Source organism: Lissotriton vulgaris, chromosome 6 (genome assembly GCF_964263255.1).
Source record: "Lissotriton vulgaris chromosome 6, aLisVul1.2, whole genome shotgun sequence".
NCBI lineage: Eukaryota > Metazoa > Chordata > Amphibia > Caudata > Salamandridae > Lissotriton > Lissotriton vulgaris.
Window position 1 is genome coordinate 1,765,231,055 of NC_141694.1, and position 16,471 is coordinate 1,765,247,525.

At 42.1% G+C, this 16,471-nt stretch overlaps 1 protein-coding gene across 1 annotated transcript in view; it reads left to right on the forward strand.

Moving 5' to 3' along the window:
- Positions 1–13,154, forward strand: part of ELP3 (elongator acetyltransferase complex subunit 3) — an 805,914-nt gene extending 792,760 nt beyond the window's left edge. The window contains exon 15 of the mRNA XM_086928018.1: positions 11,296–13,154. Within this exon, the coding sequence (XP_086784144.1) occupies positions 11,296–11,372 (77 nt within the window). The 3' untranslated portion in view covers positions 11,373–13,154. The remainder of the gene's footprint in view (positions 1–11,295) is intronic.
- Positions 13,155–16,471: the final 3,317 nt, after the last annotated feature.

A 16,471-nucleotide genomic window follows, 5' to 3' on the forward strand; every position in this document is an offset into this window, starting at 1 on the left:
ATAATCACACAGTAAAGAAAAAAAAAGTACCAAAATTAAGTACATATATACAACAACATCAAAATTAATAAATTTGAATAGATTTGCGACACTTAAAAACGGATTTAAAAAATTCAGCGAGTGAGGCTACCATAGAAACTGTTTCCATTTTCTGGCACTCTAAAAATGCTGAGCGGCATCGGTATACTTTTAAGTCTTTAAGGATAGGGATGATAAGTTTCTTTCTAAAAAAGGTATAAAATTTACAAAAAAATCAAATATGAATATCAGATTGTGGGGACACATCGTCACATGGACAAAAACATAAATCTTTTGACCAACAATTCATCACTGGGAAAGTAAAGAGCCTGAAAACGATGTTAAGTCTAAACCGGGTTAAAAGGAATCTTTCGTGATTGGACATGTACAATGATAAATATGGCTGTAATTTCTCTCCACATAAAATATCCTGATGGGCAGAAACAGTCTTTTTTCTTGCCTCCTCTAGGTGTCTTTTCTCCCTGAGATGAGCAATACACAAATTTTTCAGGTCTCTTCTTGATATGTATGCCATTGATAACGGATCCTCGTAATATTGAGGACAGCTTAAGTCTTCGAGGAAATTTCTGACATAGCATATCCACTTACAATCATTGATGTTGTCCAATACTAAAATATCCTTTAAAATGGCCCGGTTAACCACACAGTCATCGTTTGTCCAAACCCTGTGCCAAAGGAGAATTGGCTGGATCTTAATCGTGTCAGTGACATAAAGCATTCCCAATTCAACATGGCATATCATAGTTGCAGTACTTTCAGGCACGGACAAAATATGACGTAAAAACTTATTTTCCATAGTCTGAATTGAATTAATATTTGAGTAGCCCCACAAACCTGATCCATAGGTAGCTACTGCTAGGCAAGTTGCCTTATAAATGGTTAAAATCTCCTTTATGGGTTTTCTTCCTAATTTTTTTATAAAACATTGTAGGGCCATAATAGTTTTGGAGAATAACAGGGATCTAGCCTGAATTGCCGTAGTCCATGAGCCACTTTCATGAAACAAAATTCCTAGATATGGGAGGGTGGATGTTTTTTCTAAGGGATTGGAATTTATAAAAATAGGCTTCAAATGCCTGCTTGTTCTTGACCCACAATACATAGACAAAGTTTTGGAGCAATTAATTTTCAAGTCTAGGCCAAGCATGAAGTTATTAAAGGATGTAACTAAAGTTTGTAGTGCCATTGGGGTGCGTGCCATCAGAACGGCATCGTCAGCATACATCAGGGCAGGGACGGGCCTCCCACCCACCATAGGCATGTCCCTACCCTCCTGGACGAGGCAATTCTCCAAACCATTAATGTACAACAAAAATAGGAAAGGGGCTAAGACGCACCCTTGGCGTACACCCCGACCAATCCCAAATTGTCTACTGCATTCACCATTTTTCCCATATCGGACACTTGCAGTGGCCCCGGAATATAGATCTCTCAAGAAGCATATGATGGCCTTGTCTACCCCCAGTTCTGCCATAATCGCCCACAATTTACTGTGTGACACACAGTCAAAAGCTGACGACAAATCAACAAAAGTGAGGTATAGACGTTGTTTTTTAACCCTTATATACTTCTGTTGCAGGATAAACAAATTCAATCCTTGCTCTATAGTCCCTAAGCCCCTTTGAAACCCAAATTGAAAATCACTTAGCACCCCATTATCTTCTGCCCAGCTTTGGAGTTTAACTAAAACCACTCTCCCCAGAATTTTTATAGAAGAGTCCAATAAAGAAATTGGCCTGTAGCACGTGCAATTCTGCCTATCGCCTTTCTTGAAGATTGGGACTATAACAGATGTAAACCAAGGGGGAATTGGGCCTTTTGCCAAAGCAACATTAAAAAGCTGGACTAGCAATGGTCCCCATAATTCGATGTTAGCCTTATAGAGATCTGCTGGTATACCATCTGGTCCAGCCGCCTTTCCCCCTTTGGTTGCCTTCAAACTAGCAGGAACTTCTGGAAGGGTTACAACCAAGACTTTAGATGTATCTGGATTTAACAACATAGAGTCTTGGCCAGTATCAAGGACTGGTTCCACAGCCCTATAAAGGGAGGAAAAGTGAGCCACCCACTCCTCTTCTGGAACGGCAATTTCCATGCGAGCCTTTTTTTCATATAGGAGGGGGGTGTTAATAACCCTCCAAAAAGCAGCCAGATCCTGTGATTGTGACGCTGCACATAGGTCGTCCCAGGCCTCCTTTTTATCAGAGCTTTTCTATCCTTCAGTGCTATGTTATAGTCCCTTCTCAAATTTCTAATTAGGGTTACATCCCGTGGTCTTTTGTGAATCGCCTGTTTTAGCTTTGTTAAGGCTTTAGTACATTTCTTGTCGAACCATTTCCTGTTAGACTTTAGGGAGTTTTTCCTTGCAACCCACAACGCTTCCTTAATTGTAGTAGAGATGATATTAAAATGGGTTAAAATTTCATTGCTCTCGGCATGTTCGTTCAAACAAATCAAAAAGCTACTCATACACTTATTCAGTATTTTAGACAAAAAATCAACCGGGACCACTCTGCTCCATTTAAGGTTATAACCATTTTGAGTACCCAGTTTCACATCCTGCACCAAGTGCTTAAAACCTACAATATGATTGGGTGAAGCAAATAGGTTATCCATTTTTACTACCTGTGGGTAGTGGTCACTCAGTGGTAAGTCCATAATACTGGAGCTAAACAATCTGCCCGCGGAGCTATGTGTACACAAGCTGAAGTCGATAATAGACGAAGCCCCCCGCCCCACAACGGTTGGAACAAATGGCATTGTGTGGTGGGCTAATTCATTTAGTGATGGACTGAATGGTAGATATTTTTGTGGTATTATTGCCTTTCCCAAGGGGAAATCACAATTGTACGGTTTTCTGTAAATACACCTACGAGCATGTGAGCTGCGTTGCACAATGTGCACAACGCCCCTAAGCAAAGTATATGGTATCTCCTGTAGAAGAGATGGTACTGCTTGGTCCTTGAGACCCAGGAGGGGCAACGCCCCCTCCAATGTGGAAAATATAATAGCGGGTCATACATCGTTAAAGACAATTTATTTCAGTGATCAAAAGACACGGTAGGATGTCTTTGGAACTAGTTTGCAGAGCTTATGCTCATGAATGACATGACGGTAGGGGAAAAACTCAAGTTCACCTATATATGCCTACAGTACCATACACAGTGTTAGCAGTAGGATAACACTGTACATTCTTTGGACAAGGTATTACGATACTATATTTATCATAAGGCATACATTCTTAGCACAAGCATGAAGATGTCTATAGAGAAGAGATGTGGTATAGGTGCTGGTTTCTCAGCGTCCTTTCCACTGAAATGAGGAGACCGAAAATGCAGACTAAGGGAGTGCATGAACCCACTTGCTTTCTGCCAGAGACTCCGATTGTGATGAAGGCAGGTGCGGCTGCGCTTCTGTAGAAAACCTTCAGAATCCACAGTCCAGAATGCACACAGGTACACTCGCAGATAGCAGTGAACCATCTATTACTCACATTCATTCATGTACAAGGAAGCAGCAAAACGGAGCCTAGCAGGCCTAGGTGTGTCCATCCCACGCACTGGAGTCCACCGTCCTGGCCAGTGGGTGCTGAAGCGAAGGAGTAGTGGCAATAACAACCAAAATGGCAGTGTTACAAAGTCATGGCAAAACGAGACAAGCAATATGTACAATCCAGCAGTGGTATAATTGATACAAGCTCTTAAAAATGGCAAAGATAAAATAAAAGATACTGAATAATGTGCATGCCTTGAGCTCGGGATCACCCAAAGCAAAATCCCAAATTGGGACTAACCAATGCAGATTCCTAAATCTGGATAATCCGTTGAAGAATCCTCAATCCCCCTCCTTTTGTAACCAGGGAGACCCATGTGTTACAATCAGACTCAGTAGAAATCAGAACAAATTAAAATAAACAACAGGGAACTATTAACGAAAGGCAGGATATCCAGAAGTAAAGCTGCAAATGAACCAGGCAATGTCAGATAACATACGGAAAGCAAAACTGCAAGGAGCAGGATAAGGTCCAGGGCGGGTGGGGTGAGAACACTAAAGACAGGGACCTCAGGGGAGGGCAGAGCTGTCAGTTCAGAGGCGGCGTCCCTCCAACGGCCCAGAGTGAAGTCCGAAGAGAGGAGACGCCGCAAAGCCATGTTCAGACCTTCCACCACCAAGGACTGCATTCTTCACCAAATGTGGAACCTTCATTAGAGAAACACAGACAATTGTCAAATTTCATAAGCAGCTTTATTTGTGATTCACGTGAACATGAGCAAAGTAGCATGTCCAATTTGCGGTACTTTCTCTTATTTTTTTTATACCCATAAACCACTAAATACATGTTAATGCAGATCCAATCATGATACAGAAAGGGTGATTTCTTCGGCCTACATGATGAGTTGTAGACCAGAGAAGGCAATAGTTACACAAGCATTAAACATACAACCAATTGCAGTAGAATAAAGAGCTTCTGATACAGAATGGTGACAGGTAAGGTGTCTACATACCCTGATGGCTGAGATCATCAAATGTTGTCAATACAGGGGTTTACACAATACCTGGGCAACCAACTTTCGACAGTTGGCCTTTGCAGTGTGTGGGCATAGATTGACAGATTCTTCGCTCGGAAAAAATGCAGCAAATTGTTACAGGAATTGTCCATCTTGTGACATGTCATTGTGTAAGCTAAATGAACATTAGGTTCACCTCATTTGTTCTGCACATTCCATAGGCCAGGCCTTATCATAATTTAATGGCACATAAAATGGGTTTCCACACTACCTCTGTCTGTTTACATAGATGCCTGCCTGTGTGTTGTTTGTCATATCTAATGAGTACCTGTATATCTGTTAATCTATATGCATGAGTGCCTGTCTGTTGCCCTTTTCACATGGGTTTTATGCATGTCTCTAGGTCTTTGTGCATTACAAATCATTTGTCTGTTTCTGTTGGTCTTTGTACGTAGTGTCTGATTGCCTTTTGGTCTCTGTGCATAACATATGTGTGTTATCAATCGATCCACCCAACCCTCAATCCCCCTGGTTACTTTTGCGTTCTCAGACTATACGTGCATTTGAGATCTTTACAGTGATTTTGTGTATATGGTCATGAACAGTGCATGGTGCAGCATGCATGAAGGTGTCCTTGGCTAATCATTCATGGACCAGTGTCATTGGTTTTAAGTTATTATTCATAGCCAGATCTCCAATTGTATGTATATATTTATTATTATTATTATTATTGGGCATTTATTAAGCGCCTGGTTACGCCACTGGCGTGTCCCCGCGCTATGATAAGTGGAGTGACTGTCCCCCCTCCTCCCAACCAGACTATTTACTGAAAAAGATAAGTTTTAAGTTTTTTTCTAAACTGAATTTCGGAGGATTCAAGCCGAAGCTCCAGTGGCAGATCATTCCAGCATTTGGGGGCAAGGTATCTGAAGGATCTGCCTCCCATGCGGGCTTTAAAAATTCTAGGTACTTTTAACAGCCCGGTCTGCAAGGACCGGAGGCTGCGTGTAGGCTCATAGTGGGCTATTAGGCTCTGAAGCGGGAGAGGTGCCTTGCCATTCAAAATACGGTGGCAAGTGGCAAGGGCCTTAAACTTCACTCTCCTCTCAATAGGGAGCCAATGGAGCGCTCGTAGGGCTGGCTTGGCAGATGCCCTCCTGGGGAGTCTGAGGACCAGACGCGCTGCCGCGTTTTGGAGAACCTGCAGACGACCGATGACCCGGCCTGTGGCCCCCAGGTAGAGTAAGTTCCCGTAATCAAGTCGGGAGGTGACCAAGGCATGCACCAGCGTCTGACGAGCAGAGATAGGAAGCAGGTCTAGGACTTTCCTAAGGGCTCTCAGAACACTGAAGCATACCCCCGCCACCCGACCGACATGTGGGCCAAAGGTGAGGTCCCTGTCGAGCCACACGCCCAGATTCCTGGCCTCACGGCAGGGAGCGGGAGCTTCCCCCAAACAAGGTGGCCACCACGCCGACGACCACGCCGACGGTGCACCCCCTACCACGAGCACCTCGGTCTTGTTCCCGTTCAACTTTAAACAGTTGGCAGACATCCAGACAGCAAGGTCATTCATACAGTTCCTGAAGATGTCTGCCGCAAGACCGGGCGCGCGCGATAGGGAGATGACCAACTGCGTGTCATCGGCGTAGGACACCAGGCGGAGGCCATGACCCTCCACAATGGCCGCTAGGGGGGAGACATAGATGTTGAATAGAGTTGGGCTCAGGGACGAACCCTGAGGAACGCCCTGGCCCAACTCAATCTCCCTAGAGTAGCACTCACCCAGTCTGACTTGGAAGCACCTCTCAGAGAGGAAGGACTTGATCCATCCAAGCGCAGCTCCTGTCACCCCTCCTCCATTCAGACACTGTAGCAAGGTGGAATGTGCTACAGTGTCGAATGCTGCGCTTAGGTCTAAAAGGATCAGTGCCATCGTCTGGCCCTCGTCTACTCCCTGTCTGAGTGCCTCCACCGCCACGAGGAGAGCAGACTCCGTCGAGTGGCGGGGACGGAAGCCAAATTGCGAGTCGTGGAGTAATGAAGCTGTCTCCACGAACTGCATGAGCTGTATATTGGCTATTTTTTCCGCCACCTTCGCCATGTAGGGAAGAAGGGAAATAGGGCGGAGATTGTCCAGCTTTTCAAAGCTGACGTTGGGCTTTTTTTGCAGGGGAAGTACCACCGCCTGTTTCCAGGCCTTCGGGACCACTTGAGACTCAAAGGAAGTGTCCAGAAGCTGACGCACATAGGGCTCTAGCGCTGGCAAGCTATCCTTGAGCCGGCTGGGGGTGGTCGGGTCTCTGGGGGAACCGGATTTGATGGATCCACAAATACGGAGAAGCTCCGTAGTGGAGGGAGCGACAAACAAGGTCAACCGATGTTCCCCTTCCCTTCTTGGGGGTTCCAAGAGGGCAATGCCACTATCTGTCCTCTGGGGGAAGGAATTATATATGTTGGAGACCTTGGTTGCAAAATACTCCGCAATCCGATTACAGCCCTCCGTAGTGCAAAGTTTCTTCGGTGCTGTGGCGGATTTTCCTATTGCAATAGATTTATAAATAGAGAAAAGCTCCTTGGTGGACTGCTTGGCTTCCTCAATTTTATTGCAATAATATGAAGATTTAGCCTTCCTAATCAACATATGATAGGCACGTCTGCAATCAGTGTAAGCAGTTTTGGCCTGCATGGAGTATGCAATTCTCCATTGCCTTTCGGCACGTTTACATGCAGCCTTGGCCGTACGCAGATCTTCATTGAACCAAGGTGCCGACCGCTGTATACGGCCGCCTGATTTCGACGTACCCAAAGGAGCCACCTGATTCAAGGCTTCCAAAATGCGTTGGTCCAAGTTAAGATTAACTTCATCGGCCCCGTCGCCCCCAGGATGACCTTTCTCAGTAAGTGCCCAATTGAATTTGGCCAGGGAGAATGCTGACCATCTGCGCCTAGGATGTTTATCAGCGGGAGGGTCATCGGGGCGGGGTCCCTGTATTTCGATGGAAAAAGGGACGAGGAAATGATCGGACCATGCGATGGGAATCGGGGCTTGGGCGTTCACTTGGCTCCAATTAGCAAAGACTGGGTCTAGGAGGTGACCCAGCTTGTGGGTGGGTAGCAGTACCTTCTGCTCAAATTGTAGGCTAGCCATCATGTGGCTTAACTCGCTCGCCACTCTGTCCGAGGGGGTATCTAGGTGTAGGTTCAGATCTCCTAGGACCAGATATTTATCCGAGCGTAGGGCGGCTTCAGTGACACCTTCCACTAGCTTTCCAAAAAAAGCTGTGGAGGAGCCTGGAGGGCGATAAATTAACAAGCCTTTCAGGGTGAAGCGGCCATTAATAGAGATGGAGAAGACGCCAGCTTCACTGTCGTCAATCACAGTGCGGTCCAGCTGACACTGATAATCTTGCCGCACATCTAAGATATTTGAGTGGTACTCGCCACTGGTGCCCAAGACCGTAGCCTGCATGACTGGTGTAACCATTCCGCATGGTCCAAACCAGTAAGTCTCGAAACCTGAGCTATGGCGCCAATGTAGGAGTCTAAATCCTGTAAATGTGTTGTCTATGGTCTGAGATTGTGAGATTTTCATTAGTGCACCCTGCCTCTTCCATGGAGCTTCTTAGTCACAACATCTAACTTGGGCTCTATTCCGAAAGGGCAGAATTAAAAGTGAATGGAGAATGGAAGTAACATGTAAAATGAAAGATACAATGAGAAGCAATATGATATGTAAGGTTGCATTTTCTAAACTGCCTAAATCATATTTGGCTTTATGGACATTTATAGGCGAACGATTCTGGAAAATTCTCTTCTCCCACCATAGTTCAAATTTCTTGTAGAGCAGCTGATCCCGCGACACACCTAAGGAGGGCCAGCCTTGATTGGCGTTCAGTGAAATTTTGAACCTGTTGTTTGTAGCAATTTTGTATGCAAATAGTGCTGTACAAATACCTTATTAAATCCCATTTTTTTCCAAATGCGTTACTCCATCTAATGATTCCTTCTGAACATCAACCTATGCTGTCCCTAATGCACACCACCCTGTGCTTCTATTTTGCATATCTCTGTAGCCCCACTTTATACATGTAAGAAATTACTGCTCACATGGTGCTTAACTTCCAGTGCGTACCTGGACAGAGTACTGGGGTACAGCATCCTGAACTCACCCTGGCTACAACATACCGAGCTTCCTGCTACACGTCATTCTGTGCTCGACTTGATGCACTTCTGTGTATTGATGGCCATATGGTTTTTGGTCATGTGTGAAGCTATGTCTGCAGGTTTGTATGAGTTGGCATATATGTATAGATGTGTGGAGTGTTTGTGTATGCATATGCACATTCTGTGTGACCATATGGTGTGAATGAATGCATTTATTGTATAAAATATATATCATAATAAATACAGTAAATACATTTAAAATCACAAATATATCTACAGAGATTCCACAAGAACAGTATTTCAATCACACTTCCCTAAGATGACAGTAAGCATAATCTAAAAAAATAGTTTATTTCCCAATAAATTGACGATCTGTTGTAGAAAGACAGTAGGCAAAGACCTCTTTGACAGAACTATGATTTATTAAATGCATTTTATTTAGTTATTTCTTTCATACGTCAAGTAAACTAGAACATCAGCCAAATAAATGCTCCTTTGACGCCTTTGAGGGTAAGCAGTTAGTGTTCCACAGCCTTCAATTTGAGCTATTGGTATCAGGAAATAATAGCTCATGAATTTTAGCTTGCGTCCTGCATTCATATTCGAGGCTAACTATTCTTGCTTTATTCTACAGTACGATTCCATTATACAGTGAGCTTATCGATGTTTTTGTAATGTCAACAAGTCCGCAGCTCTTGCGTTACTCCAGAGAGTTTGGCTACTTTATATTTTCTGCTCCAATCGGAGCAATTTTTATGAGATCTGCAGATAGCGGTAAATTACTTTTCATGATTATTTTATTAACAGATACCAAGTTCAGCCCAGTGCATGGATCTTGACGGTTTCTTACCTCATTGTAAATAAGAAATTTCAATGAGTCTTTGTTTCCAAAAGTAATTTAGCATTGCTGCTGAACGACAAACGATTAATTACATCAAGTATAGTTGCAGCCGCATTTTACATGGGGAAGGTACATGAGGATTCATTAAAGATCTGACCTTTTTATATACATTTTGTCCAGATCGTTAATGGATTTTTCAGGAAGAACTAATGCTCCATCCAATAAGGTAGGTAACCATTTTGTTTTCAACACCTTTAGAGACTGCATTCTCATGAATTTTTTGACTGAGAGTGGCACTATCAGGACCTTGGTTTTTAAGTTGGAAAGGTGAGTTGTCCACTGTAATCTATTATCAACCGTCAAGCCCAAATAACTGCATGTCGATACTTCTTCCAGAATGTAACTATCGATTTTTAGTTTAACATGTTTCTAGGTTATCCCAAAGATCATAAACTTTGTTTTACTGGGGTTAGCTTTTAAGTCGTTTCCGTTATAAAATGTTTGTACATTCTGTAATTGTGACTGAAGCCCTGATGAAAATAATACCATTGCATATGCCAAATAACGAATTGATTTACCTCCTAGCTTTGAGACACATCCCTCTGGACAATGTAAGAATTTTTATATATCTGCAATGTACAGTGAAAAAAGAAGTGGCGCTAAAATGCATCCCTGTTTCAATCCGTTGGCTGTAGAAGTCTTTGGTGATGAGACATTTTTTGTCAGCTTAAACTGTAACCAACTTTTATTTTGGAGCAATATTAAAAAAATTTTTATTGTGGGACTGATCCCATAATTGCACAATTCCTCCCTGAGTTTTTGTCGATTAATGTTATCAAATGGCGACGAATAATCAATATAACATGCATACTTATTGAAATTTCTCTTTATGGTTTTGTGGTCCAATAATGTACCTGATTCCAGAATTTTCATAAACAAAACATAAAGTAACTCACTCCAAAGCAAATCACATCAATGGGTATCCCATTCGACCCACAGCTTTCAAAGAACGAGATTTCCTTATTAACACCTTATTTTCTCCTTTGAAATCCAAAGGACAGTGTCGTTCCCTTCTGTGTGCATGAACTATACCTAAGCCAAAACCCACTAGCTTTGTAAATGCTTCCCTTACACATCAACCTGTAGTAAATATTAGTTAACAGTTCTGGACTTTAAGACATTCTTTTTTCTTCACTGAATTTATTAAATAAATTCAGCACAGGAAGCCAGGTAATTAGAAGGTATAGGAGCTCGCTGCAACCATGTTTTAAGAATAAACATGACGCAATCTCAAATTCCAGTTTTGACTAAGATTGAATTTTTCTTGTGGTAATTGTAATTAGAAAGTCTTTTCTTTGGTGAAAAAAGTCCATGTGAAATTGAGCATTTTAAATAATTACATACTTAAAACAGTAATGCTTAAAGACAGACCAATATTCTTAACCAATGATATAGATAACGTTGTCAGAGCACGAAGGTTCTTGACATTAAAAGAGCTTTGCAGATTTCAGTCCCTGGTCTTCCACCTTAGGTTAAATACAGTCTAGAAGCTTTTGTCAGTTCTCCGCATATGTTTTAAATACCGTAAGAGGTAAGGAAAATTGTTATGTTTGAAGTTTGATAATAAACTAATAGCCATAAAATCAATGCATTTCCAGACGTATCTTTTCTTTGAAATCATGCAATATTTTTTATATATTTGGTATTTATGTAGTGTTATTTGTATGTGTTTTGTTGTAGGTGTTGGCACCAGGAATTACTACAGAAAGATTGGCTATGAGTTAGAAGGTCCCTATATGGTAAAAAAGTTGGACTAGCAGCAAGCAAGAGGAAGCCGGCTAAACAACAGCAAGCAAAAAGAACTCGGCAAAAGTACAGCAAGCAAAAAGAAGCTATTAAAGAACAGCAAGCAAAAAGAGGCCAGCTAAAGTACAGCAAGTAAAAAGGAGCCAGGTAAAGAACAGCAAGCAAAAAGATGCCGGCTAAAGAACAGTAAGCTAAAAGAAGCTGGTCAAAGAACAGCAATCATGAGAAGCCAAGGAAAAACACTCTTCAGTTCTAGACCATATGATGGAGTAGAAACGACTCTCGGGGATGCTCAACCCTGAACCCTTATGCTTTATAAACATTTTCATCTCAATGGGGCACCTTCACAAAATTACTCGCAATAATTTGCCATGTTTCAGTATACAAATTTACTATACCATATGCCATCATTTAACAGAACCCAAGGTCACGAAGGAAAAGCACAAGTACTTTGATCTAGTGGTAAGTGCTTGTAGATTTTGCATAATAAATGCAATGTTGCTAGGCAAAATGGAAAAGCAGGGTTGCATCGCTGGTATACTGCTGGGTAAGAAGTACAGGAGCTTTGTCAATGGTTTCTTGAAACGCGCATTGACGCTATTGCTACCGCCAGAGGGTTAAATTCAGAGGTGAAGGTTTTGGCTTACTCCATTAAACTCATGGGGGAAGTTGGTAACATATGAGTCTGCCCAGTGAGAAGCCTTTATAAATAGCACATAAGTTTATTAAGACCAAACGGGTCCATAGAAAGTTTAAAAAATAGATGCAAGTAAATCCCAAAAATACAAATCCAAGTCCATATTATGCCACCTCCAGTTATAGAGCTTAATTATAGTTCTGCATAGATATTCACTCGTGTTTGTCGTCTACAGTGATCATGACATTTATGTTCTGGAAATTATGGTGTGAAGGATCAAAACTGCCTTTGTCGCCGAGTCATTTGAAGACACATGAACTCATTGAGTTTAAGGGCTGGACCGATGTAGTCTAACTATACACTTTTGCTAATTTACTTTTACACTTTGAAGTATTCAAGGCTTGTTTTAACCTGAAGGAGCTTATGTTTTCATAGTACATCATGCCATCCCCCTATCAGACAAGAACATTATGTAGTGCATATGTCCTGAGAGAGCCTTTCTACATCTTCTCTAGGCAGCACTTTACATGGTTCAAACTTTTGATTATGCCAGACTGGAGTTTCAGTTGAACAAACCAAAAAAGCGGTACACGCACCATTATTTTGTCTTTGTTTTCCATTAGCAAACAAGAGCGTCTGCTTCCTTTGCCAGTAGCAGCTATATTTATACGTGTTGTTGGATTTATATTTTTCTCATTAAAAACTGAATTAAAACGCATCTTGATCAACCTCTTTTCTTTTTAATATATTTTCCATTTCAAAGGCTCTATTTTCTACTTCAAAAGCTCATTGATACTTTTCCCATCGCAGGTTTACAAAACTGAAATGAACATTACTGTACATCAAAAAAGCCTGAGGCCAAGTTGAAGGCGGTCTGCCACTAAGATAAATTGTTGCCTTCAATGTCTGGATACGCTTGTCTGCCTTTACAGTTGTTCTGGTGTTTGATGCTGTGGAAATTTCTTCAGAAACTTGCAGCTTTGGACGGACACATGTGCAACTTGTCATTTCTGTTCTATGCAAAAAATTGTCAAAATGTTTTAACTTTATAGTCAAGTTAAGGCCATCTTGTATTGCCGGAATGGGGATCTAGATAAGTAAGCCATAAATGTTTGTTACTGCGTCTACAAAATAAAGTTTAGTGCTTTTTTTGGTATTAGCTTCTCTTTTTACCTTCTTGATCTTTTGTTGGGAACGCTTTAGTATACGTTTTATATCCTAGTTCAAGAGCAGCTTATGCCTTTTTCCCAGAATGCACATCATTGGAATTGCTCTGGTAGTTCTGGAAGGCTAAGGAAAATGAAGGTACCAAGGTACTTGTTTTTTTCCTATTGAAACAGCCATCCTCCATTTTGCTCTCACTATGAGGATCAAGTATTCTGTGGCGTTCTGGTCTTAAATTTCTAAAAGGCATATCTCTCCGTTGTCTGCAGCAATTGGGGTATCGCCCTAGATGTGCAAACAGTTGTTCTTGTGCCTTGTAGTGCGTGAGAGTCAGATTGGAATGGAATTGAAAACGGTTTGATTAAGGAGCTTCAACCACTGTCTCATCAGATCCTTAACTGCTCGTCCTTTTCAACCCCAGTACTGAGCCCTTTTTTGGCTATTTGTGGTAGTACGCGCATAGGGTTCCATCACTTTTTTCCACGTGAGCTATCAGCGCCAAATTTGATTAATTTTTTACCCAGCACACATGGAATTCTAAAGGCACCTAAGGTATGTGGATTGTCCTGGAGCGGACCGAGAAAATTGGCAAAAAAGCTACAGTTTGAGTTTTCTGGGAAAACTAGAAAAAAGTGCTCCAGATAAGTGCCTGGTTTTTTTTCCTAAAAAGGGCTTGAGCAATTAGTTTGCTGTGCTAAAGTCACCACCTTCTCAGCTTTCAAGAACACGTAGACCTGCATAAAAAACTATATTTTTATCACTGTAGGCATTTTTCAAAGAGGTAGTCCACATTTCCTATTTTTTGTGCCCTCACCCTACTTCCAGTTTGTAGTGTAAACCAGTGTGAAACCCATGGGTGATCTAGGAAAGCTATAGATTTGTAAAAAGTAGACGCAATTCTGGAAAAAATGGCCATATATGACAACATTTTCATCCGTAACTTTTTGTCACAATGGCCGATTTACAAAAGCAATATACCATTACGTTGGCTAGACCCTTTTGGTTGCTGGTGTATATAGGGGCTGTAGATTCTCTAATATTCCAAGTTACATAGAGCCAACAACTGAGCTACACCATACAAGGGTTTTTCTATGTGTGCCAAGTATAGACCAAGTCATATGGTAAAATATGTAGAATGAAAAATAGGTATTAAGGAACTCTATGTATTTCTGAAACATGCACAATATATGGAGCTTAGAAGTGGCAATTATTTGCCCACCTCTGAATTTGTGGACACCGATACCGGCCTGTGATTCAGAGGGCATTTTAAAAAATATCTTCTTTCTTACACACTGCTCACATTTGGAAGGCATATAGCATCGAAATCCAATTGGTATTAATGAATGTGCTACTATTCTATGGTCCCACATGTCTTCTGATAAAAATGGTACCTCACATAATGTAGATATGCCTAGTGGCCGCAGCAGGAAACAGTCCAAAACACAACATACACAGCACATTTTTCCACTGAAAACGGACCCTTTTTCCGGGCAAACCGAAACATTTTTGAAAACTAGACACCTAGGGGAATCCAGGGTGGGTTGACTTGTCTGGCTCTCACAGTTTTCTTTTTTTTACCCAGAATCCCTTGTAAACCTCAAATTGTTACTAAAAAAAAACACGTTCTCACATTTCCGTCATGGAATGTTGTTGAATCTGTGGGGAGCCACAAACTTCCCTGCACCTAGCATTCCCCAAAATCTCCTGCTAAAAATTGTATTTCACTTGTTTGGGAATGACTAGTGCCCGTGACAGGAAACAGACCAAAATGCAACATGGATATGGCACAATTTTCCACTCTAAAATGACCTTTTTGTTTTTTGCAAGGTGGGTAGCTGTGGATTTTAGGCTATAACTCAGCTGGCACCTAAGGAAACCTAGTAAACGTGCACATTTTTTAAAACGTGACACCTGGGGAAATCCAGGGCGGGGAGACTTGTGTGGCTCGCACCCGTTATTTTTTACCCAGAATCTTTTAACCTCAAACCTTGTCTAAAAACCTATTTTCCTCACATTTCTGTGATGGAATGTTCTGCAATCCGCAGGGAGCTACAAATTTACCTCCACCCAGCATTCCACCACGTCTCTTAATCTGTGTGGGTTGCCCATTGCCTGCAGCAGGAAACAACTCAAAACACAACATGGATACATTACAATTTTCCACTCAACACTGACACTTTTTTTGCATAGTGGGAGCTCTAGATTTTGGGCCATAGCTCAACCGGCACCTAGGGAAACCTAGTAAATTTGCACATTTTTGAAAACTAGACAACTGGGGGAATCCAGGGTGGAGTGGCCTGCGTATCCCTTGAAAACCTCAAACTTTGACCTAAAAACTAATTTTCCTTGCATACCTGTGATGGAAAGTACATGAATCTATGGGAAGTCACACACTTCCTTCCACCCAGCATTCCCTCATGTCTGCCGATAAAAATGGTACCTCACTTGGGTAGGTCTAGTGGCCCTGGCAGGAAACGGCCCAAAACGCAAAATGCATAAACCATATGTCTCCACTATCCACTCAATACTGACCCATTTTTTTGCAAAGTGGGTAGCAGTGGATTGTGAGCTACAGCTCAGCCGGCACCTAGGGGGAACATACCAAACTTGCACATTTTTTAAAACTGGACAGTTTGAGGAGTCTAGGGTGTGTGACGTGCGTGGTTTGCACTAGGTAATTTTACACATAAGCAATTGCAAACCCAAACGTTAGTAAAAAACATATATTTTCCTCTAATTTATGTGACAAAAAATTCTGGAATCTGCGAGGAACCACAAATTTCCTACCACCCTGAGTTCCCACGATACGAACTGTACCCCACTTGTGTGACTGAGTCAAGTGTACACAACACAAAAGACCCTAAAATGCTACGTTGATAGATAAGCAATAGAGGTTGCTGCTGTATTGGGGGCCATGCTGTGGCAGTGCCCATGCACACCAACATGTTTAAAAACTAGGCTGCCAGAGGATTCCAAGGTGGTGTGCCTTGCATGCCATGAGTTTTCTCCCCCACAATGCCCTGAACACCTCAAACCTGCCCTGCACACCTCAAATTTTGCCTGGAAAAACATATTTTCCTTTACATTTCTGGGACTGAGAAACCTGGAATCCGCAGGAATCCACAAAATTACTGTCATCCAGCGCTACCCCACTTGTGCAATAGAAACGCTGCGACACTTGTGTGGCTGGGCCTAGTGCTTGGGACAGGAGTGAATCAAATCGCTTGTTCACTTCTGTGTACCTGAAAGTGGTGCGCACAAGTGAGGTACCCTTATTATCGTGAGACTTAGGAGAATGCTTTGTGGTAG